Source organism: Populus trichocarpa, chromosome 6 (genome assembly GCF_000002775.5).
Source record: "Populus trichocarpa isolate Nisqually-1 chromosome 6, P.trichocarpa_v4.1, whole genome shotgun sequence".
NCBI lineage: Eukaryota > Viridiplantae > Streptophyta > Magnoliopsida > Malpighiales > Salicaceae > Populus > Populus trichocarpa.
In genome coordinates, this window is record NC_037290.2 from 7,930,258 (window position 1) to 7,955,213 (window position 24,956).

Genomic DNA, 24,956 nt, shown 5'->3' on the forward strand with positions numbered 1-24,956 from the left:
CCCAAAAAACCCTTTGGTGTGGAGCCAACGACCGTTTCTTTTTTTTCCCCATTCTTTTCTTATTTCTCCTTTATTTTTGCACCCAACCTACCAATGTTTTAGATAAGTTGTTCAATTTTTCTTTCTAGCTTTGAGAGATTCGTTTGAGTTTGCTTGAGGTTTTTTTAATCTTTTTAAGCTATATTTTTTTAATTTTATCATTCAATATTTATTTAATTAGAGATTGAACTCCGTTTTTCTTTATATGCTTTTTGCGCCTTTGTTTTATCTTTTTTTTTAATTGGGTTATCTCGAGTCTTTTTTTTGTCGTTCTTTTTTAAATTTATTTGTATTAAAATAAATTTTATTCTTTAATTATATAGAATTAATTAATTGAATATAGGCATAAGATGCTCACTTCATAATGCTTTGTTTTGTTTGCTTTCTGGGTTGGTGCTTTAGCGAGCCATGCAGTTTCTTTTGGTATTGTCGTGCAACCTTTTGTATAGTAGGGTTTGAACCATTTAGGCAAACTCTTCTGGTGGCGGGCGGTGTCAACATTGGAGTGATGATAAGTTTCCAACAAGCTTTTCTTTCTTCTCCTCCCGGGTATGATATTGAATGCTTATTTTTTATAGTTAATTATTGCCAAATATATTTATTTACGATTCGTATGCTGTCGTTGTCTGCATTTTAAATCTAATTATTAAATTACCTAATTTTATTGGATTCAATCAAGTTAATAATCTGAGTATCGGATTTTTTTACTTTTTAAAAATACTATCATTTCATCGCTTTTTAACATTAGAAAAAATTTAGATCAGCCCACGGCATGACATGGCCATGAAACTAGTAAAGGTCTAAATCAAGAGGGAAAACATTACTGTTTGTACTGGGAAATAAAAGTCTCTAAGTTGGCAACAACTTGAACAAGATGAGGATCCAAGCCTATCTCTTCCAAGACTTCTCTTAATGCAGTTGTAGAGTCATCTACATCTCCTTCCATCTTAATTTTCCACCTGGCAATGCTGCATCTTCTGCTTCTTCCAAGTTATAATAATTGAGGACTCCATTACTTAATTTTTTTTACCAAAAATAAAATCTAGATAATGTTCTTGGAACAATTCTGGCTATAATTTTAGAGCCTGTTTCAGAAACCTATGAAGAAAAAGAAATCGAAGGAGCGTAAAGAGGCAATGCATGATGTCTAGACTCCCGACAATGAGACGGGGAGGGTTTGCAATGCACGGGGCATGAACCTATCAGGTTTATATGAACATTTCTTCATTCCTCTTTTGCTGAAATGTTTTGTTGGGCTCGTATGTTTAATTAATTAGGTTCATTAGCCATTTTCCAGTTTGCTAGTTATTTTGTAGCTTTTTTATCGTCTAGTTCTGTTCTACTAATTATTCATAGAAATAAAAATAAGACAGAATTCATATATTCTGGAATCTTATTTCTTTTTTCTTCTCAAATCATTGTGTTGGAGCAAATAAGTCACCTTATATCATAGATTTAAAATCATTGGAGCAAATAAAAAATATTTTGATAAAAAATGCATATATTAAAAAATAATAATTTATATAATAAAAATATTTTAAAATTTATATCATAGCTTTTTATCTATTTTAATTGTAAGAAAGTCTAGGTAATAATAAATTTTGAAAACTATATATCCCACGACATCGTGGGGTAAGTTCATAAAGGAATCTTACTTTATTGTTGGAAGCTGCTTACAATCATTAGACTTCACCTAATTATGTCGATCTAGCGGTACAGTAGATTTCTATAACATGCCAATACCTCTTTTGGTTAAAGAGAGAAAGGATATGTCATGGTAAGCAGGAGCAAAGCTACATATTTTAGTTTCAAGGGGCAAAATTAGAGAAAACTTTTTAAAGGAGGTCTAAATTTAAGATTTTTTCTTTTTAAAACTAAAATCTTAATTTATTAAAGGACGGGGATGAAAACAAAATTTCCTTGCAGGGTCTGCCTCTGCCAGCCCTCCTAATTCCACCCCTGATAGTAAGACTTTTGGTTAAGGAGAAAAAATCTTGATATGTATATTTCCCATGAAAAACACAGGTATTGAAAAAAAAAAGAGTGGTTGTAGATTAATTTGGGAAGAACATAAATTTCTGATCTAAACCAAGAAGGCAGGTGTACAGCAGAAGATGCTCTCATCTGTTGACACTCGAAGCTGACATCGATTTGATGAAAAATATCATTATATAAACTTGGTTTATGCGTATCAATCAAATTACAAGAATCCATCGCAACCAAATCAAGAACTACTCATAAAATATACTAGAGAGCTGGAAATTGTAAAGAGAAGATACGTACATTCATATATATATATATATATATATATATATATATGGATTGTATTGCAGCAGTTTGAAAGTTATTCTGAACATAAATATAGAATCAAGCTGATAGCTCCATCATCTCCCTGGCGGTCATCAGGGAAAAAACATTTTAGGCGCCGTGCTAGCCGTCTCCCTACTTGCCTCTCATAATTTGAAATGAGACTACCAGGCATATTTTATGCACGATGCAGATGCAGTGTCCCTATGTATTTCTATGCTGGTTTCTGGGTTGTCTTGGACTCCATAGATTGATGCATCAAATGCCCTTCTGATCTAATCTGACCCTTGAAATTGGAAACTGTAAAATTCCTTGGCGAAATAAGCTCCGATTGGGTGACTTTTGAGGCATCCTTTAACCGCTTTGCACACACAAGGTAGAGGATAAACAGAAAAAATGAAGTGAAAAGCAAGAGTAGAACTAGCATCATAATCTCACCGTGGACAGCAAAGTTACGGTCACCGGATACAAGAAGCTCATCGTTTTGAATATTATCATCAGGGGCCAATGTAACTGATGGTAAATCACTAACATTAGCCATAGAAATGACTGGTGACTTGTTTCTTGATAGCTAGCTCAAAGTTGCAAAGGTCGGCTAGAGAAAGGTTCCAGTGTTTCAATTTACTTGGATGGTGCCAACAAAACGAGGAGTTACTTGTTATGGGTTCGATGGTGACAACAGGATTGAGCCGCCAGTAATTTTTTTTTATATATAAATGTGCTCCTTCAAAAATATTTTTAAAAAATTTAAAAATTATCAAATTATTTTTTATATTATAATATCGTTGTGATATGTTGATATTAAAATAATTTTTTTAAAAAAAATATTTAAATATATTTTTAAATTAAAAATATTTTAAAAATAATCATTACCACTACAGCAGTAAAAAACGAGATATTAAATTTTTCTTGAACCGTAGATAAGCATCTTCTCTCAATCACATAATTAAATGGTCATTATGGAAAGAAGACAATGAGCAGGTCTTTTTCATGTTTGGCAAAGCTTAATTATTTGTCATTTCAACAAAGAATTACGCAAGATTTGGATGTCCTTTGTTTTTTTCAATAAAATGCGAGTCGAAGAATGCCCCACTCCTTCGAAATTAAGCTTGCTTTGTCGTTCTCAAGAATTGATACAAGAAATTGTCCATTCTGTGTTTTTCCAATCCCTGATTTCGCAAGATCCCTTGTTCTCCTTTCAAGTTACTTATCCTTATCTAGTCAAATAGTAAGCCCAAGGCTCCATTTTCTATGAACCCAAACCATTTGATTGAAAAAAATAGTGCATTAAGCTGTTCACAAGGGCCGGCTTCATCCCTCTCTCGCAGGAATCTCGGATATGGAAACCTCTTACAGAGCCGCCAGCTCCGACTATCATCCATGTATGGAGAAGAGCAATGGATTGAGGTGTCCCAGAAAGAATTACAAGAGATGCACCAAAAATGAACCTTCTCCTACAATAGAGTTTAAGCCACCATTAACACATGAAACATTCTAAAACTCTACACTTGGACTGCTTTTGCCATAGCTTGTAGCATCACATGTTTACAGAAGAGCTTAAACCACCATTAATCAATGAAGGAATGGGCAACGTTAATATACCTCATTGATTGAAAATTCGCATCTGTTAATAAAAGGGAGGAAACCCTCGATAAAAAGGAGGGATATCAGAAAAATGCATGATAAAATAGCTTCACACAAATATCTATATCCTCCTATGATATAAAAAGGATCTAATCTAAATTGGATATCTTTATTACAACAAATCTAGAAAAAATGAACTCTAGATTTGCAAAACAAAACAAAAGAGCAAGAGGTAGAGAAGGAAAAATTATTAAAAATTAAGTTGTGTATTTTCTTATCTGGAAACTTAAGTTTTAACTTATTTTCATAAACAAAAAAAACACCTGAAAACACTCTTATACCTCAAGAAATTAATTCCGTAACTCAAAAGTCCCTCAAGGTTGTTAAAAAATACAAAATCAAATCATAAAAAAATCTCTCCAAACCCTTATCTATTTTTTCAAGTTATATGAAGTCAAAGAATACATTAACAACACTCGTCTCGTCAAGAGTCTTTGATATCATATACAACTATTTTTGTCAATAGAATCAGAACAACCGATCTTTTTCTCTACCCTTTTAATGTTTTCTAAGAATTTCTTTTCTCCTCTCTCATACGTAGAGAGAAAAATATAAATAAAATGAAGTTTTAAACTAAATCGTGTAATTTTCAAACTAAAAGGATTAAAATAGAAATTAAACTAGATACTAAGACTAATTTATTTTTTTAAAGATGATGTCAACACTAATTTTTTTCATAAAAAAAGACAATTGCTATTTTACCAAACTTTTAATTTTGATCCATTCATTTTTAATTTTTTGCAAACAATAAAATTAATTTTTTTTAAAATCAAGAACTCATCTAATATTGAAAAGTTTTTGAAGACCACAATAACCTAAAAAAACAATAAGAAATAAATTATCAAGCCAAATCATGAATAAATATAACATAAAAAGATGAAATTAAAAAAATAGATGACCAAAGTGAAAAACAAAGTAAGGATCAAGAAAGAAATTGTTTTTTTTTTTTAATAAAGGGCTACCATTTCACCTTACATTCAATTTCAATCCTTTTATTTTTATTTTTTTGCAAATTATTAAACCAATGTTTTTTTTAGCAAAATCAAGAATCAACTTAATGTTTATAATTTTTTTTGACACCATGAAAAGCCAAAAGAAAGCTATAAAAAACAAATTATGAAATTCATTCATCAATCATGAAAATGTGAAAAAAGAAATTAAAAACAAATCAATAACTAGAGTAAAAACAAAATTGAAAGGAATAAAAATAAAAAAAAGTATGCGAAATAATAGTGTTTTCACTCCCAATCTATAGTAAAACATTAAGTTTTTCTTTTAATTTATCAAAAAAACATATATATCGATCATAGTCATAATATTATATATTATAAATTTCAGTTAACTCTACCTCCACCTTCTTCTTACACTCTTTTATCCTCTTCATATTTGTTTCATTCCGTTTCAACTTCTCTTTATACTCAATTGATGACAAGATGCTTCATATTGTCCTCCTCACAATCACATTCTTGCAGCCCACATAAAGTATGCTTCTCTCCCCTTCATTATCAATTCAATTTCTTCTTTGTATCCACCATTTTGAGTAGCGTTTAGCTTGCTCGATGAGCTTGGCAAAGTAGACAAAGTTTTCATGATCTTTTAATGAATCTATGGCTATTGTTGATCTCTCTCCTAATTTTAGATATCAAAATCAATCACAAAATCAAATTCGGATGACTATTTCAAAAAGCTATGAATTTTTTAGATTTCTTTATCTTTTTCTTATAGAAAATCACACACAAACATAATATATTTCTCTCAAGATATCAAAGAGAGAATGATGTGTTATGTTTGTTTATTTTTTTATTTTTCTCTACGGATGATACAAAAGACTTTAAAAAAACCAGACAATAATAGAGGAAAATCAGGGGTCTCAAGGATTTCAAAAACCTGACATTGATACCATGTTTTCAAAATAGAAAGAAAATACTCTCTTGATTTTCTTATTGAAAGAATGAGAAAGGTATAGTATACATACAATACTAATTAAGCTAGCTTAAGAACTAATTATATATAAAAAAATAGGGAAATAATAATTAAAAGAAATGGCTCTAAATTTGGAAACCATACAACCTATAAAATCTCCAAGAAATCGCAATATTCAAGAAAGTCAAGATTCTTATTTACCTTCAGTAGCTTTTGTAGAAAGTTCAAAGCACGCGGTTCATAACTGCTGCAGTTATTATTCGACTTGAAATGCAGTGCACAGAGAGCCTCATCACAGAGATGTCCTGTCCTTCGACTCTTGTCATTTTAGTCATAAAGTCTTGTGGGCTAATTAATATCTGCTACAATTTGCAAGAGGTTACTGTGCCTGTACAATATAGTGTTGGGAAACAAAATTATGGAAAATAATGTGATCAATGAGTAATGTTTTGTTTGCTTTTAGGTCATCTTGCTACTCCTTGAAACATTCTTTATACGTAGCAGTGGACTGCAAGTCCTTCCACTTCAAAGATTGATGAGAAAGAAAAGAAACCATAGCTTTAGATCAGAAAGTCGAAGGAAAATAAACCTGCAGAATTCATTAAATCATGAAATCCGTTGGCCCCAGAAGCTCATTTTATACAAGCTAAAATGATTATAAGCTAATAGCATTAATAGTATTCCTTGTCCCTGTCAAGTTCATTTGTAATTCGAAAAGGATAGGGAAAATACAAAAATCTTAAACATTAAAATTGATGGTCATTTGTCTTTTAGGAAAGCATGGATATGAATTTAATTAAGGGCATTGTTGTCGGTTTACCATCGTCAAAATTACCACCCTTTTATAAGTTGACACACTGTGGAAAAGCATCTATATATGTGCTATGCTTACAAAAATGGCTTCTGGGAAACTAGTATTCTCTTTCATCATTACTCTCCTGTTGATCTTCCTTCTACCTCCATCTCATGCTGCTTCTCATTCAGATCCTAGTGATATCAAGGATTCATCATCTATCAATCGTCAAAAGGTTAACCTCTCGGTTTATTATGAAGCTTTATGCCCATCCTGTGCAAACTTCATTGTCCAAAGTCTTGCTAGGGTCTTCAACGATGATCTTATCAACATCATCAATCTCAGGATGGTACCATGGGGTAATGCTCATGTCAACAAAACTGACAGCACCATCATCTGTCAGGTGACATCCATCTTCTACATCTTCATTTGCTTTTGAAATGTCATCTGCCCTCACCGCGCACACACGCACACACACACACACACACAAAGAGCCAAAAGCTGCTAGATCATCCACTAAAAACGAGGGCTCATTTTCTCTTTTTTCAGTGTTAAGTATCTGATCTTGTCGAGTCTATAATTAGCAAAGAATACTCTCTTAACTCTGTATTAGCTATGATCTTTTAAGTTTTCGATTGTGTGTTTTTTAATTATCTGCTTTAGGCCTTCATATTGTTCCACTGAAGAACGGCAACCGGTAATTCCAGGCTAGCTAATGTCAGAGTGATATTGACAAAGATGTGCCTCTACCATACAAATTTTCAACTCTCTTCTTTTCTAGTAGAGTATTTAGTTTTTTTTTTTTTTTTTGTCTTATGCAACTATGAATTTTCCAAAATTTGCAGAATGGTCTTGATGAATGTGTTCTGAATACAATACAAGCCTGCGCCATCAATGTCTGGCATGATGTGGTAGGACGTCCTTTTTATTCTTCCATAAGCTATAATCACCGTATGCATATATTCATATTAACTAGAAGCAAAATTATTGCCATGTGTTTTTATAATAAATTATTTTAATATAGACTTATTCATCGATATATTCTGTAATGCAGAACAAATATTATGCACTGATTTACTGCATTGAGTTCCTCACTATTGAGGGAAGGCATTCAAATTGGCAGTCTTGTTTCAGCTCACTTGGATTGCCTGAAAAACCTATTTTGGATTGTTACAACAATGGAACGGGAGCGAAGGTAGCACCAAATACTTTTTAACTTTCTGATTTCCCAATTCTAACATTTCTTCTGTAGTATTCCGTAATTCGACACTATCAATTGTTCTTTGCTTTGATTATACCTTAACATTTGAAGCAAATTCACATGCAGCTTCAAGCTCTATATGGTTATGAAACTGCACATCTTAGTCCGCCTCAGACGTTTGTGCCTTGGGTTGTCGTGGATAGTAAACAACTCGGAAATGTTAGTCCCTAATCCTTGGTTTCTATCTTTTTTTCTCGTGTGCTAGTGATAACCGTACTTTCAATGCAGGACTATGAAAAATTTACCACCTACATCTGCAATGCATACAAAAGCAATGTCATACCAAATGCCTGCAAATCACTTCCACCGAATAATGTCAGCTCAAGTAAGGAGGAAGATCCTATCCATCCAGTTTGCTACCGAGGTGAAGCTAAGAACTTGACATCTCTGGGACCAATAAAGAGAACTTGACATCTCTAGGCTAGAACACTTTCCTAGCTTATACCGAATGGTGCTTATTGAAATGTTGCAGTTTTCAATGCCTGAGTTTTGCAATGTTGGACTGTTGGCTCTTTTTATGTCACATTAATCTGGCATTGGCAATCATTCTGATTGTGAGCTCCAAAACCAGCATTGACACGGATGGCCTGACCACAGTAATTTACAGTGTAAAGGGGAGAAATTTGGATAAGATGTTATAAATCTGATGGTGTTAGTGTCCATTATTCAATCAATTTACTCAATCCTTTTATTCTGATAGTGCAAATCTAGGCCTAGAGGGGCATTTAGGAGTGTTAGCTGCCTTAAACTTGGCCTGTTAACCCCTCAACCTTTTCCTAAAAGCTCTGTAGGACTCTGAAGATGATTATAGAAACAGAAAAGGGAATCAAGTTCCCACTGAAATACAGCTTCAGCTCCAAGCTTTATAATCTCATACCGTGATTATGTCATTCTAACATTATTCCGTTTTCAAACTCTACTGCTTATTTCTGTAACATAATTATAGATCAAGAAAATGACCTGTATAAACCTTACCTCCAAAAATTCATCATTAGTGGCAGTAAATATTTTCTGAAGTTTGCGGTCACAATTCACACTACGCCAGCACCAATGATTAAATACTTCACAGCATTCCAGGTTGGAATCACTTTACCTTAAACATCTTTCTTCTCTCCCGCAAAGATATGATTTTACGGATAGACTTAATGTTGAAAGGAACAATTTCCAGGATCTGGCAGTCATATTAGAGGATAATTTACATGTTCCTGGTGTCATCACAAATTTATCATCTTCTTAAATGGGTCAGACATTGAGCTTCATAAAGTTCATCCAGCTAATTTATGTATCGAAGTACAAGAAAGTGGTTACCAAAATGGATGGAAGTTAGATTCCTTTGTCATGGTTCTTACATTAACATGGCAGGCCATCCTCTCAAAAAACTAAGGTTCCTGTGGAATAAATTTCAGGATATTTTGTTTGAGAGTCAATATTAGCCCAGAAAGGCTTTTCCTCTAAGTATTGTCATGGGGTTTGCATTAACATGTCAGGCCACTAACACAAGTAAAGGCAGCAGGTCTGGTATAGAAATGGCTTTTCTTCAATCACCATCCTTCATTGATCTCATTTCCTTGCTTTTCATGTTCATATCCTCATCACAATCATATCATATCCATTACAGTGAAAAGATTAATGCATCTATCTATTTGGAAACACTGTGCCCAGCTTCTGCTGATTTCATTGTAAATGAACAACGACACGCGTGCTCCTCAACAAGTCTCTCATCAGCATAGTCAACCTCAGGATGGTCCCCTGGGGAAATGCTCGAATCGCAGAGCCTAACCAAACCTTTATTTGCCAGGTACACCTCCATCTTCATTATATTCATCACCGGCCATCTACCATTTAAATTCTCTGTTTCTTTTTTTCTTTCTTGTTTAACTAAACATGCATACATTTTGGTTCTTTTAGTGCTTCCATTGTAATATTTATCACAATAAGTTTCTTTCTCTGAGTTTATTTTAATTATCACTGCAACATTTTGCAGCATGGCCCTCATGAAATCTACTTCAACACGATACATGCCTGTGCCATCAAGTCCTATGGTTATTCTGTCCTGGTAAATATTTCAAGTTTTAATCACTTTATAAGATAAAAAAAAAAATAAGAAAAAGTACAAGAGAGATGAAAGAAGTGAGCTTTCTTTTCTAGCTATTTAAACGATTAGGGATGATATTTAAACTATAGAAAACTTTTAAACTATAGTGGTCAAGGTGTAAAATTACTGAATCTATAGGGATAAAAATGAATTTTACCCTAAAATCCCAATTCTGAGTTAAAAGTGGGAAATTTTAAACCAAAGTAAAAGAGAAGATCAAGGAAAGGAAGAGACCACGGCTAGAGCCGATAAAAGTGGGTTTTTACCATTGAAAGGGGGGGATAAATTAAACGAGAAGGAGAGAACTAGAAGAAAACAGACACTATATATAGTGGAGTGTTTCTTCAACCGATTTCAAGGAAAAGAGTTTTTATTTTTTTTCTTTATTTTTCTTTGATGTAGTCTAGTTTTAATTATACAATTTAAATTCTAGTTTTTTTTCTTTTTTATGTAGAATATTTATCTTTGATTTTATTGCTTACAACTTTCTGAATAATTATTGTTTGATCTGTTAAATCATAATGAGATAATAAGGTAATTTATGATTGAAAACTTTCAATATTAAACACCACTGAATTACATGATCATATGTTGATTACAGTATTTCAGTTCATTCTAATTAAAGATTTCTTGTTTTGTCATGGGTACGTGGAGTTCTAAGTTGTAACTTAATTAAATGCAGTTGAACAAATTGCTTAGACCATGAATATATATATATATATATATATATATATATATATATATATTAACGTGGGTATTCGGACTAGCATATGTATACCTCTATTAATTTTACGGATCTTGAAATTAACAATTATATAGGTCTTTAATAGCCTTAAAATTTATAGAACTTAAAACGATAATCTTTAAAAAATAAATTCAGAACCTGACTATTTAACTTATACCTTTTAGAATTACCATGAATATTTTCTTCTTGTCGTCGTTGCTGTATTGACATTACATGTCATATAGTGAGGTCCTGCACAAAACCCTCGTAAATATGAAAGAATGAGAGAAAAAGGTACAATAATTATAAGATGTAGTGCATTCTATTATCCATCACTCTAAAAGAACTTAAAAGTCATTATGTGATTTACTGTTTATATAAACAGTAAAACATCTTAAACCTTTTCAAGTCGGTTCATAACAATTCAGTGCCTTAAAGCATCTCCCATGGAAGATATTATTTTAAAAAGATAAATCAATAAAATAGCATTTTAAATAATATAAATATATTTTTTTATTATATATACTCTAATGAAAAAAAAACTAATTATATTAGAGTGGAATAAATAAATATTTTATTTTTTTTAATGATTTTGATTTTATTTTTTTCCACATGGCTAATTTAATTGACTTATTCTTTTGTTGACCTCACTTTGTTAGTTTTAACTCTTTTGAGAGATACGTAGGAATAATATTTGTAGGAAAGAAAATGCATTTTAGTATTTTGTTTGGTTTTCCCCTTGAAGCATGAAAAACAAACAAAGAAAAGCTAAAAAATTACTTTTTTTTTTTTTTTGCTCTTCATTTAATAGTTGATAGCTATGTTGGAGATGCTCTTAGCACAATTGAAAGTGCATGAGAAAAGCGACGAGGTCGCGTGTTTGAATCAGGTTGCTAGCATTATTTTTCAACAAATAACATGCTATCTAATTTTTTTTAATAATAGAAAACAATGGGAAAAAGAAAAAGAAAAAGTACAATAAGGCTAGGCATATAACTGACCTACTACTATGGTCACTAGGTCTGACCCTTTTTTATCTTTTTCTTTTTTTTTTTTTTTGCACTCCAAAAAAAATATTACCATGATATTTAAATATTATTATAAATTTTTATTTGAATTTTAATAAATAAAAAATTAGTTATTATATATCTGATAGAAAAATATTAATACTAATAATAAATTATTCATGAAAAATCAATTCAAGTCTCCTTTTGTGCTTAAGATCTTTAAATAGATTTTAAACATAGATTTTAAACTCTAACTACAGCTCTGACCACCATTACGTCACTCTGATTACTTGAGTCACTGGCTGAAGATCTCTATCTAAACCTCCTCAAATGCTACAGACTCGTTCCCGAGTTAGATGTGTTAGGGTGGTGGTGCAGGTCCGTACATAAGTATCTCAGACCTATCCACGAGTTGAGGTAATATGGTCCTGGCCCCTGCACGGATGCTACAGACTCGTCTCGAGTTAGATGAGTTAGGGTGGCCCTCCAAACCCTTCCACAATCTGGAACGATTATTAGATATAGTTACATTATATTTTATGAGAATTATAAAAATATAAATATATGTAATCGGTTTAATTTTAATAAAATATTATGTTATATTGATCGTTTGTATAATTGTATTAATTATAACTGAAGTTATATGTTAGTTATGTGAATTATGTCTTAAGGTTGGAAAAACTAATTATATGAATTGTGAATTTTTTTTTCATTTTTTTTTTTGTAGAGAGTGAATGGTTGGAAAAATCACTTCATTAAATATTTTTTAATCAAGTCGGAGATATTATTTGCAAATCACTTGTCACATATGTTAAGTGCGACACAAGAGTCACAGGTAATTTATGTAATTCAAACAAGTATTATAGAACCCTAAGTAATTTTTGGGTTGTGCTATTTTACCCTCTCTCTTTTTTGTTTTACTATATTAGGGTTCATTATTATTATTATGTATTGCTTATACCAAATTTATTTTTGAAATGGTTTTTGTCCAATAATGGGCCTAACCCTAAGTTGTGTATTGCCATATCCCGAACCGAGGGAAATATTATGGTTTCAAAATGACAAATATAAAGCCTAGCCTTGGCCCTTGGGATCTAGCCCAAAGTTTCTACGCGTTTCAGGGTTGTTAATTGCTCAACATTTTCTTGGTTAAGGTCACCGTCTAATGATGATGCTGATATTGACATGATACTTATCAATTATCATCAACATCATCGTAATAATAATAATATTAAGTAATTTGATTATAAGACCGTGACAGCTGGACTAATTAAAAGCTAGAACAGTGTCATTGTAATGATTGCTTTTAAATTATTTTTTTATAAATTATATTAAAATAATATTTTTTTATTTTTAAAATCACCATATTAAAATGATCTAAAAATTAATTTAAAGTAAATAAAAAATTTAAATATTCTTTAAAAAAATTAAAAACACAAAAAAAAAATTTAAGAAAAAAAATGTTTCACAGTAACCTTCAATTAATCACTTATTCATTTACCCTGTCAATATATCGAAATGAAGAATCTCAACTTATCATATTGCTGCTCCATGTAATTTAATTAGCAGAGCTACTGTGTCCAAATTCAAAACGCTATACAATATTTTAAGAAAGAAATCAAGATAATTAGGCTTAATCCAATTTTGATTATTCATAATTCAACGCTGTACGACGTCATTCTCATCAAATATACTGCTTGTTTAAAACTACCTTCCAATATAAATATATTGCGAGGAATTTATTCTATTGGGACCACAAATAAATAAATAAATAAATAAGAAAAAACTACAAAACCTTTCCGAGGTCAAAGATAGGAGGATGATTGTACAAGCTAGCTAGGAAACGTAGCCCGACACTGCTAATCGATGAAAGGGAAGTATGTGATTGCTAAGCGATAACTAATATCTTGGCATTAGCGGTCAAATAGGCTCACATAAACATATTTATTTCCTACGAAGACTTTATGCTGTGGCTAATATGTAAAGCCTGTATAAAAACAAAACCTAAAACAGTTCACATTTTATTGTGATTCCCACATTAAAATTACTATTTTGTCTTTGGTTTGCAAATTTATTTAGGTTTGTTTTAGGGTATAGAGGTATTTTACAAGTACCTGTTAGTCATTACAATAATAAACTGGTCAACTAGTCTTTTTATATTTTTTTTTTCATAGTTCACTTACTTTGTTATCCTTGAAAACAAGAGGGTTTGGACAACATAAGAACCTTGCTTTAAGGACATTGGTTGAAGTGTCTCTGCCTCCCTTTCAATTTCATGTACAAGTTGCGTGCGTGCGTGCGTGTGTGTGTGTGTGTGTGTGTGTGTGTGTGTGTGTGGGGGGGGGGGGGGGGGGGGGGGGGGCTTTTGTTTTTTTTTCTACACAATTTTCTTGTTGGTTTCAAAAAAATCAAATCAACATATGAGGTTTGTTATTCTTAAGATTTCATATTTATTCTTTTTATTATAATTTTTTTATTTTAAAAAATTTATAAAATTAAGGATTTTTTTTATTTCATCCCCAATAAATTTTTTAACATGTCAGATTTAGTTTCTATTATTTTAATTACTATTTATTTTATTTAAGATGGGGTTTTAAAAAAAATTACAATTTCATCCTTCTTGATTTTTTTTGCCTAACAAATATAATCCTTTTTTTATTATTGTTATTTTTTTACCTTGCGAGATTTTTTTAGAATTATTTTTTTATTATTTAATCCTACAATATTTAATCGGTGAGGTGTTTAGCTTCTTAGTTGAACTCAGATCTAGAATTTAATGAATTGTAGGTTTAAAAGATAAACCTCAGTTTACGAAGTTGACATAGACTTCCTTGGTTTTTTTCTTTTAAAAAACTTTTTTTTCACCTTTCATCATTTTTTTTATTTTTTATTCATTTTGTATGCGATTTTTTAGTCGTTTAGAAAATAACATAGATTATCTTGGGTTTTTTTTGTTGTTGTTAAATTTAGCTTTTTAAAAGGAACTTTGTTTTTAAATTAAATTAATTGATATCATATTCCAACATTTAATTCTTCACGTGTTGAGCTTCTGGATTGAGCCTGAGTCAAGAATTTAATGGATTGCGGGTTTTAGAGTTTAACTTGGGTTTACAAGGTTCACTCGGGCTTACTTAGTATTTTGTTTTTCCTTTTCTAAGCTTTTTTTGTGATTTCATCCTCCAACATTATTTCTTGCGTTGGGTTTTTTTTCCAGACTTTGTTAAATTTATCTTTTTTAAAAGGAATTTTTTTAGTTGAAATAAATTTATTGATTTCATCTGTTGGCATTTAATTGGGCAGGTGTTGAGCTTCTCAGTTTAGCTTAGGTCTATAATTTAACGGGTTACGGGTTTGAAAGATTAACCTGAGTTTATAAGGTTCACCCAAGCTTGCTTTGTTTTTTTTTTTTTAAGTTTTTTTTTAATTTCATCCACCAACATTTTGATTTTTTTTATTCGCTTTTTATGAGATTTTTCTGTAGTTTTGAAAGTAACAAGGGTTAACTCGGATAATTTCTTTTTATCTATGTTGAATCTAGCTTTTTTTAAAAAGAATTTTATTTTTTAATGAAATTAAATTAATTGCGTGAGAGTAAGAATGAGATGATCGATTCATGGTGTTTTGTGTTTTTTTTCTTTCCTCGTCATTGCTCTAACAACAAGTGTGACCTCTTTCAGTTACTAAATTCTTAGATTTTTCGTACTCCTTTTCAAACATTAATATTGTATGAACATCTTTTCTTATGTTGGCGAGAATTAACCCTATCCACAGCGTGGCACAAACCAATTATCTAGTTATAACTCTAGAAAGAATCATAATTATTAAACTCGGTCTGAGGTTGCCCCAGGAAAATGGCTAGGTCTCGGGTCACATAGGTTGACCCGGGTCAACTTGAATCAACCCAGAAAAGAAAAGAAATTATCTTTGAGGTTTTAATATCCCACATAAAAAAGTTTTGAAATAATTTATGTGAATGTAGGTTATAAAAAAAGAAATTTAAGGCATGAAGTGTAGCATAGTTATATCATATCGAAAAGTTAAGAAACAATCTATGTGAATATAAGCTATAAAAGATAAATGTGAAGCATGAAGTATAATATATGAACTATAGTATAGTTATCCCACATCGAAAAGCTATAAAACAATCCATATGAATGTAACTATATATATCTCTCTCGAAAAGTTAAAGAAACAATATATGAGTTGTAGTCTATAAAAAATAAAGTGTGAGACTAAGTATTTATAAATTAATATTATATTTTTAGAGTTTATCAAATAATTAAAATATATATATGTCAAAAAAAAAAATCAAGTATCGCCCAGATTAGATTACCTGGGTTTCAAGTTATTCGATCGAATCATCCAGATTTGATCAACCAATTACATCTTCTAGTTTTTTTGGATTCATATCTCTGAAAAGGATGATTGATTTTTCCTGTACGAAAGGAAAGGAAGGAAAAAAATCAAAATTACGGGCATCTAGAAACCATGCTTACCGGGCAATAAATTAAGCATTAAGTCCACAGCTACATATTCTTAGGTGTAATATTAGCGAGTCAACCAACCTTGAAATTTTTTTATAGAGTATCTTCACAGGTCTCAACATCACTATGCATTTCCTACACTACCTCGCCTGTCCTAATTAAGATTGACTTTGACAATTTCAAGTCTTTCCAGGAATAATTCTCGTTGGGGTTTGTACATCGCATCATCATGTTTAGGCAATATAAGACTTGTTTTTATTCCTTGCACTTGCTACACCACATGCTCTTGTGATAAGATAGAATTGAAAACTTATTTTAGCCTTTCTAGCCAAACTTCTTGGGGGTTTTACGTCCCATCTCTTTGTTTAAGCAATATACTTGTTTAAATTAATTATTTTCGAGTTGCAAGTTCTTAACTCTCAAAATTCCATGGCCTCGACGATCTATTTAGTTTTGTTGTTCTTATTCTTTTGTATGGTCGCTGAGGCTCAAGATGTAGAATTCCTCTTCAATGGATTCAATGGAAGTGAAGCAAACCTCACACTTGATAAAGTTTCCATTATCAAGCCTAGTGGTTTACTAAGGCTCACCAACAAAACGCAAAATGCTGTAGGACATGCATTTTATTCCGAAAAAGTACAAATGCTTAACAGAAGTTCATCTTCGTCTCCGAATGCTTCTTCTTTCAGCACAGCTTTTGTCTTTCAGATAATCTCTCCATCCAAAGGTGAGGGAGGATTCGGCTTTGCTTTCACCTTATCTCCCTCCGATCGGCTTCCTGGGGCTGAGGCGAGGCATTACCTTGGTCTTTTCAACTCTACGAACGATGGTTCGTCCTCCAACTATATTTTTGCTGTCGAATTCGACACAGTTAATGGATTCAACGAGAGTACAGACTCTGTAGGCAATCATGTCGGAATCAACATCAACAGCGTGGATTCAAAAGCAGGAAAACCAGCTTCTTATAACGACGACGTAGACCGGCTTGATTCATTTGAAGAATTGGTGTTGGAGAGTGGTCAACCTATTCAAGCTTGGGTCGAATATAATGGTGTGACTAAATGTATTAACGTAACAATAGCTCCCATGGACCATGGCAAACCGATTGAACCACTCATTTCCTTCCCACAAGATCTAAGCACTTATGTTAGGGAGGATATGTATGTTGGTTTCTCCGCCTCTACTGGAAATAAGGCGAGTTCTCATTACATACTGGGATGGAGTTTTTCCACCAAGGGAGAAGCCCCTCCACTAAATCTTTCTCGGCTTCCTATCGCACTGCAGGAGAAAAATTCATCGTCTTTCCGACCCTCAGTGATTGTTATTATCGCATCTTTATGCGGTGTGACCACTCTTCTGTTTGTAATACTGTTCTTTCTTACGGTGTATAAAATAAAGTGGCGGCAATCTGAGGCTCTTGAAGACTGGGAATTGGAGTGTCCACACAGGTTTCGCTATCAAGATCTTTATACAGCAACTAAGGGTTTTAAAAAGAGTGAGATCATCGGAGTGGGTGGGTTTGGCGCAGTGTACAAAGGTAGATTGCCTACAAATGGAAACGAAGTTGCTGTTAAGAAGATCAATAACAACTCAATCCAGGGTTTGAGAGAATTCACTGCGGAGATTGAAAGCCTGGGACGTTTACGGCACAAGAACTTGGTGAATCTCCAAGGATGGTGCAAGAAAAATAATGACCTCCTCCTAGTTTATGACTTCATCCCAAATGGAAGCCTGGCCGGTCTCCTCTTCAGTCGGATAAATAACTTTGTATTGAGCTGGGAGCAAAGATTCAATATTGTTAAAGGCGTTGCAGCAGGGCTTTTGTATTTGCATGAGGAATGGGAGCAAGTGGTGATTCACAGAGATGTCAAGTCAGGCAATGTCTTGATAGATGCAGAAATGAACGGGCGGCTAGGAGACTTTGGTCTAGCCAGGTTGTATGATCATGGCACGATGTCGCACACCACAAATATTGTTGGCACGATAGGGTATCTTGCACCTGAATTGACACGCACTGGCCAGTCTTCTACCAGCTCCGATGTGTATGCATACGGTATTTTGCTTCTTGAAGTGGCTTGTGGCAGAAAACCCGTTGAAACTAGTAACTTCATTCTGATAGATTCAGTGATTGAATACCATCAAATGGGTAGAGTTATTGATGCAGCTGATCCAAAGCTGAACTCTGCATTCGTGGTCAAAGAAATGGAGTTGGTCCTAGGGTTGGGTCTTCTTTGTTCTCATCGCAAACCTAAAGCCAGGCCAACCATGAGACAAGTTATACGGTATCTTAACTGGGAAGATAAGCTTCCTGTAATTGATGATTTGGGCTCTCCTGATTCTCTGCGTGGGAGCACAAAATTTATGGAAGTTTCGGTTTCCAGTAACACGATCACAGGATCATATCCTTCATCTTCCATCGGTTACATGACTTCAAGTTCTATGGATGCAGGCAGATAGCAGAATCCATCTTCCTTTTATTTCATCATCATCATCGGCTTTTTTAGCTTATAGTTTGTATAAGTTCCATACTAGCAGCTTATATATAGTTCTAGTTCCATTCTACCAAAAGTAGATTATGTACACTGAAAAGAGTTATTTAATTTTCTTTCATTTCCCAGTCATGCAGAACAGGAAATTGATTCTTGACCGTGTTATGCATCAATCTCATGATTTTTGTTCTGAACTGAACTTGCAAGGCTTTACCAAAAGTGCTAGATGTGGTTATCTCTATCTGATAAAAGTAAACGAGAAATGAGCTAGTATCTTAGCATGAAATAGTCAAATGCTAACAAATCAAGAAATCAAGAGGAGAGAGAATATTTGTGAGAGTATTTTTAAATATAATTGTGGTTGTTTTTAAAATTATTTTTTATTTAAAAATATATTAAAATAATAATTTTTTTATTTTTAAAAATTATTTATTATATTAACGTATCAAAATCATGTGAAACTAAAAAAAATATTAATTTGAAGTAAAAAAATATAAAAAATTTAATTTTTTTTAAAATATTTTTAAAATAAAAAAATAAATAGTTTAAATTAATAATTTTAAATTAACAGGTTTTTTTTTTCATGGTTTAACTTTTAAAAATAACCGTCCGTGAATTGCATCCATAAATGTGTATATATGATATTAAAAAAAAATACAAAGTAGAGCGTCACTTAATACACCTGCCATACCACATAAATTAACAGCACTAACGTTCATGGCTAAAGGAAGGCCCCTAGCTCCATGATTTTAATTTATCCCATTTGATTCTGCCCTACCAAATACTGCACTGGTCTATGTTGTGAATTATTCAGTGTTTTACAATCACTGAAAACCGAACATATATATGTTCACCAAATGAAATTTCAATTTGAAAATAACCCTAAAATCTCAATTTTAAGTAATTTTTAGAGATTGCTGAAACCCACAACACCACGTTGATTCAAACTCGGAGTTCATTACATACAAGAATGAAGCAATTAGAGAATGATTCGTGAGCATGTAGCTAGAGAAAAAGGACTTTAAAATGACTCAACAGACCACCGATTAGTGGATACATTAAAGGAACCAGAGTTCTACCATGCTTGCACATGGATAGATGACCTCATTTCTTTCTGGGATCCCTCACAGCCTACCAAAACTAGAAGAGGAGAGAGCGGGGAAAAAAGGTGCCTATTCTCTAGATGAAGCAATCAATGACCATAAACAACTTTAGCTCCGTCTCATGAAACAACACGAGCAATCATCACTTGGGTCCAATTTGCAGTCTCTTTGAGATGTTCATCTTCAGATTGAAGACACTCGCCGAGGAATTGAACGCAGAATGCTTTGTCTTTAAACAGTATTTTCGTGTTTGGACCAAGGGCATCTGCCAGATCACCCATCACCGCAACTGCTGCTTTTGTAACACTCTCATCCCTGCACAACAAGGAACAGAATATTAGATGTGAACAAATAAATGCAGTGTGTGTGTGTGTGTGTGTGTGTATCAGAGTGAAGGGGAAGGAAGCAGCGGAAGAAAAGAAATGAAAGAGGACAAGATACCTATATTTCTCTCTGAAAACCAATTCTATGAACTGGAAAAGGTGACCAGCATGTGGCAGCATCAACTCAGGCTTGGAATCTTTGAATCCCTGAAGAATACCAGAATAAGCTTCAAATATGCTACGCTTAAGCTGGTTGCCATAATCCATCAACTCCTCATCACTATTATCCATCTGAGCACAGACCTCAGCAGCACTCCGCATCATTGCTACTGTAGGCTCAATGTACTTAGAGAATTGCTCGCCTATAGCAAGAGCAATGTCCCCAAAGCAGGAGAATATGGGAGGCTTGACCGACCGGTTGAGTTCAGCACTTTGGAGATTGCAGACAAGGTGGTTCATGATCCCATCACAGTATGGTAAAACCTTGTCCTCCAGTGCGCGGCAAATGTCACCAATCACCCCAACTGTGATGGCACAAACCTCGTACTCCTCAAAATTCTGTAGTCCCATCTCCAGGTATTTGTATAACTCAGGCATATACTTCTCGAATTCTGGACCAGAGGCATGAGCCAGTGCACCGATTGCAAGCATTGCTTCCTCATGCACAGTAGAGCTGCGGCAAGCAAAAACCCTGAGGAGCAGAATCATAATTGGATCTGCTGCCTGAAGTGTACTGGGCTTAGTCTCATCAGTGCTGCTAAGCTTTTGGATGATCACCTGGATAACAGCACAAAGGGAAGCTTGCAAGTCCCCTTGCTTCTCTCTATCATCTGATGAGACAATTTGAAGCTCTAGAGTCTGCCCCAACTTATGCAAGATGCTTTTGAGCAGCTCCAAAATAATTAGTGATGTTTCCACAACATTGGAAGACCTAACAACCTCGTTCAATGTCTCATAAGCAGAAGTCCTGAGCTTAAAGTCGCTCCCATCTGTCCGCTCAGCAGTTTTGAGAAGTTCAGAGATAATCCTAGGGATGTGTTGAGTTAGAAGCGAGGAACTTGTTCCAGAATCTTCATATCCCTGTGCAAGGTAATAGATTGCCCCACAAACCTTTTCAGCTACATGTGGAGCATCATTAATACTCTCCAGCAAGACAGTTACAATTCTTTCCAGCTTCTCCGGGGAAATCACAGAAAATCCACTGGCAGGACAGTGCAAAAACTCAAATATACGACTAAGCGTCCAGGCAGTTGTGTCCTTGACATTATTATTTTCATCCCTTATTGCATTAAGCAGAAAATCCAAGCCATTAGTAACAAGTGGACCCAATGTTTCAACGCTAGGGCCTTCTAGAATTGAGCCAAATGCATATGTGGCTGCCTCGCGACAATGCCAATCTGGGTTAAGAATATTACCCTCGACAAAGGGCATTACAAGTTTCACAATAGAATCCCCAACAGTTCTAGCAACAAGACCAAGACAGGTTCCCCCTGCCATGGATATATTCCAAATGCTATCATCCTGATCCTGATCCTCCTGTTTCAACATAGTATCCAACAACAAAGGAACAAGATATGGGAGGGCCTTTTCTATGAAGCGTGAATGAGCAGACCCAGAATCCCCACCTTCAACAGTCCCATATTCTTGAAGCTCTATCTCTTCATCGCAGATGGAGCTCCAGAATTCAATTGCTTGGAGGGCAACACTCTCTTCATCCCCTTTTACAGCATTTGATGTTAGCTGGAAGAGGGTCTGCATATAAGGTTCAAGCACCTCATAGTATGTTGATGCTATAGAAACAAGACACTCGAAAGCAGCCTGCCTGATATCCGCCTCTTTGGAAATTGCTGTTTCACATACCACCTTCATGATGTAATTGCGCTCCATTTCATTGTCAAAGTTGGTCTGGGCAAAATCTAAGGCATTATACAAGGCCTTTGTTGCTGCAAGACGTACTTCATGACTGTGTTCAGCAAGGTTCATGCCTTGGACAACAGCAGTGAGAACAGAGTTAACTTCATCCTGCACAAGATCCTGATGCGATATCACCTCACAAACATATCCAAGAGTTTCCAGGGTCGCCTGTTTCAAAGCTACCGGACTATCTTGCTGGGTCATATTATTAAGCAATGATCCGATGAGCTCAGGCCACTGCTTCCGTGGAATCTCAATGGAAGCAACTTTTGCAATTACTTGGGCAGAAGTGTGCCTTGCTTCCGATGCAGATGACCCAAGAGTTCTCAAGAGTGAGTCTTTGATTTGTGATTTGATAGAAATTTCAATTGTCATCCATTGTTGAACAAGATGTTCCTTTCTCACAGAATCTTTAGCATCTAAAGAGTTTTTAAGAACAATACCAGCCAATCTACGTGATTCTAAAGGCTTTACATTGTTTGCAAGCTCCACTGACAAGGATAGAAGGAAAAGGGGCAAGTTCTGCTCTTGGAACTGCCTAAGACTGGCCTCTGCCTGAGTACGGATATTTGCATCCGGTGATTGGGCAGCCAATAGAAACTGAGTGATCTCCAATGCCATTGCTTTAAACACTGCAAGAGAAAACAACACAAAGTCCTATCAGTGAAAGTAGTAACAATAAATCAAACAGCAGCAAAATGAATAATTGAAGAACTTGGTAAACAACAGAATGGAATGAGAAAAGAAAGATAAAAACATTAAATACAATCAAACCCTGAGAGTCATAAAAACGGGTGAAACCAAATTATTGTATACCATGACAGTATATGCACATGGTAGAATCTACATCAATAAACATCAACGGATCCATCAACAAGATGACACATTCAGTTCCATCTATATGATACCATAATAATTTCAATAACTTATAAATTATATTGAAAATCGAGCTAATAGACAGTTAAAATCATAACCAGAATCAAACCATAAACAAATGAAATGTTTAGGAGAGATTTAGAGAAACAGATTAAAAAAACATTAATTACAGGAATGCCCCATAACCTATAAAAACAAAGGCAGTGCAAAATCCTAAATCCATTACAAAATATGCACGCATTCATTACATATAAAATATGATATGTAGATCCTACATATGTAAATATCAACAAGATTAATCAAGCAGTCCCACCAATATCGTACTTCAATTACCACAGAAAAAAAATAGATTCTAGCAGATTTAGGTAACTAATCATGACAGTCCAGACGAACTGATTTGGCAAAATCAGATCAAATAACAGAAAGTCACAGCCTTCTTCCACCATATACAAATTGATAAACTGGGTTTTTTATTAAAAAACAAATATGCTAAATCGACAATCTTCTTCGAACAGCAAATGCTTGATCAAATAATAAAATTACTCAACAAAAAAAAACTCCAACTACTTTTTTAATCTCATTCACTCAATTAAAACAATAAAAATGAAACAACATTGATTTCCTTCCAAAATTACACACTCAAATACTGCAAAAAAAAATGCACGAAACAAGAAAAAATGTACAGTCGACTAACGAAAAACAGAAAAGGAGCCCTCACAGTAAAACCATAAAAAAATCCCTCACAGAAGATCTAGTGATTAGAATAAAAAAACAGAAATAAAAAATAAAGTAATACCTTAAATCAGAGGGAAACCTTCGGCACTAAAAAAGCGTGACCTGCTCTTTCGTTGTTGAAGCTGGAGAGAAGTGGAAACGGAGAGAGGGAAGGGAGAGACGGACTTCAATGAAGAAACTGTTCGATTGATTGATTTCAGGGTTTTGGAAGAAATGTTATGGCTGTTGTCGTTGTTATTTTCGAATGGAATGAAGAAGCGGGAGCCAGGAGGTAATGATAGCGTGGAAAAAGGAAAAAAACAACGGGCAGGGGTTTTTTTGGCTGCCCCAGTGCTGCCCGACTTCAAAAACCCTAGCTTTTTTGAATTCTCTCATGTGTGAGTCATGTCGCACGCGTGTCAACGTTTAAAATTCAATGGGCTTGATTGGGCTTTCTTTTGGGGATGGAAAGTGGCCACCTCATGAACTGCTTTACATTTTTTTTTGGGTTTCTATATGATTTGGAGATTATTATTTTTTTCTTTTTTTAGTTAGTACCCTTTCTATTTTATTTTGTAGAACAATATTGAGGATGAACTTTTGGTGAGACTTGTCTCAAGAAACTCTTTACACCACAGAGCTTGTGCTCCATGCACCATGGGAGTAGAACTTCTAGGCCACAGCCTATATGTGAAGGATATGATCGTCCGACTGTTCTTGAAACGTACTCCTCTGAATAATTGTATGGATAGGGAAGCTTCTTTCAGAATTATTCAACGCGCAAAGCGCAGATGATGCAGTGATATCTGGAAGAAACCGCTCCATCGTGAAATTTAGAGACCGGTTTTCACTTGAGTCCACACTCTCTAAATTTAGCCTGTCTAATCCGTGCCCTTCCACACATTTCTGTGCAATATCTATTGCTTCTGTCAATGGTAATAGCATTCGAAAACACATCAACCTCTCCACCATCATCGTCGTCGTCAACATCAGCATCACAACCATCATCATGATCATCAAGTTGACGATACAATTGTGATCACCGCTTTTTGCTGCTGCTTTTTGTAGATGACAACTGCATGGTGGGAGCGTCCGCAGAGGAGTTTCTGCTTCATGGATATCACTTCTATCCCTGTCCTTGGGGTTGCCAGGAGATTGTTCCCAACAAAATCGGATCCTATCACTCGTATCCTGCAAAGCAGCCTGTGAATTTGTTGCACAATAAATTTCTCCATTACCAGTGTGACCGCCTAGTCGATA

General features: G+C 34.1%; 3 protein-coding genes across 4 annotated transcripts; 2 read left to right on the plus strand and 1 right to left on the minus strand.

The window, feature by feature from the left end:
- Window positions 1–6,750: 6,750 nt before the first annotated feature.
- Window positions 6,751–8,841, plus strand: LOC7487332 (gamma-interferon-responsive lysosomal thiol protein). Its single transcript, XM_002308196.3, has 5 exons — window positions 6,751–7,109; window positions 7,552–7,617; window positions 7,761–7,901; window positions 8,034–8,126; window positions 8,196–8,841. Exons 1-5 carry the CDS (start codon window positions 6,798–6,800, stop codon window positions 8,376–8,378), a joined length of 795 nt encoding a protein of 264 aa, XP_002308232.2. The 5' UTR covers window positions 6,751–6,797; the 3' UTR covers window positions 8,379–8,841.
- Window positions 8,842–16,544: 7,703 nt separating this feature from the next.
- On the plus strand, window positions 16,545–18,960 carry LOC7468067 (probable L-type lectin-domain containing receptor kinase VI.1). Its single transcript, XM_002308197.4, has one exon. The coding sequence runs from the start codon at window positions 16,707–16,709 to the stop codon at window positions 18,732–18,734; it is 2,028 nt and encodes a 675-aa protein (XP_002308233.4). The 5' UTR covers window positions 16,545–16,706; the 3' UTR covers window positions 18,735–18,960.
- A 720-nt stretch (window positions 18,961–19,680) lies between these two features.
- On the minus strand, window positions 19,681–24,003 carry LOC7468068 (importin subunit beta-1). Of its 2 annotated transcripts, none has more exons than XM_052453470.1 (3): window positions 23,797–24,003; window positions 20,311–22,738; window positions 19,681–20,184 (listed from the first exon to the last, which is right to left on the minus strand). In XM_052453470.1, exons 2-3 carry the CDS (start codon window positions 22,725–22,727, stop codon window positions 19,989–19,991), a joined length of 2,613 nt encoding a protein of 870 aa, XP_052309430.1. In that variant the 5' UTR covers window positions 22,728–22,738; window positions 23,797–24,003; the 3' UTR covers window positions 19,681–19,988. The 2 variants fall into 2 exon arrangements, with proteins under 2 accessions (XP_052309430.1, XP_002309153.3); XM_002309117.4 differs by having other exon boundaries at window positions 23,779–24,002.
- Between the last annotated feature and the right edge of the window lie 953 nt (window positions 24,004–24,956).

Bases quoted from the DNA above. Each gene is read 5' to 3' on its own strand.
- LOC7468068 (XM_052453470.1), bottom strand. From the start codon at position 22,727: ATGGCATTGGAGATCACTCAGTTTCTATTGGCTGCCCAATCACCGGAT. The intron at 20,185-20,310 runs GTATCTTGTCCT...CTTGTTGTGCAG, and splicing joins GTTTTCAGAGAGAAATATAG to GGATGAGAGTGTTACAAAAG.
- LOC7487332 (XM_002308196.3), top strand. From the start codon at position 6,798: ATGCTTACAAAAATGGCTTCTGGGAAACTAGTATTCTCTTTCATCATT. The intron at 7,110-7,551 runs GTGACATCCATC...CAAAATTTGCAG, and splicing joins ACAGCACCATCATCTGTCAG to AATGGTCTTGATGAATGTGT. The intron at 7,618-7,760 runs GTAGGACGTCCT...TCTGTAATGCAG, and splicing joins TCAATGTCTGGCATGATGTG to AACAAATATTATGCACTGAT.
- LOC7468067 (XM_002308197.4), top strand. From the start codon at position 16,707: ATGGCCTCGACGATCTATTTAGTTTTGTTGTTCTTATTCTTTTGTATG.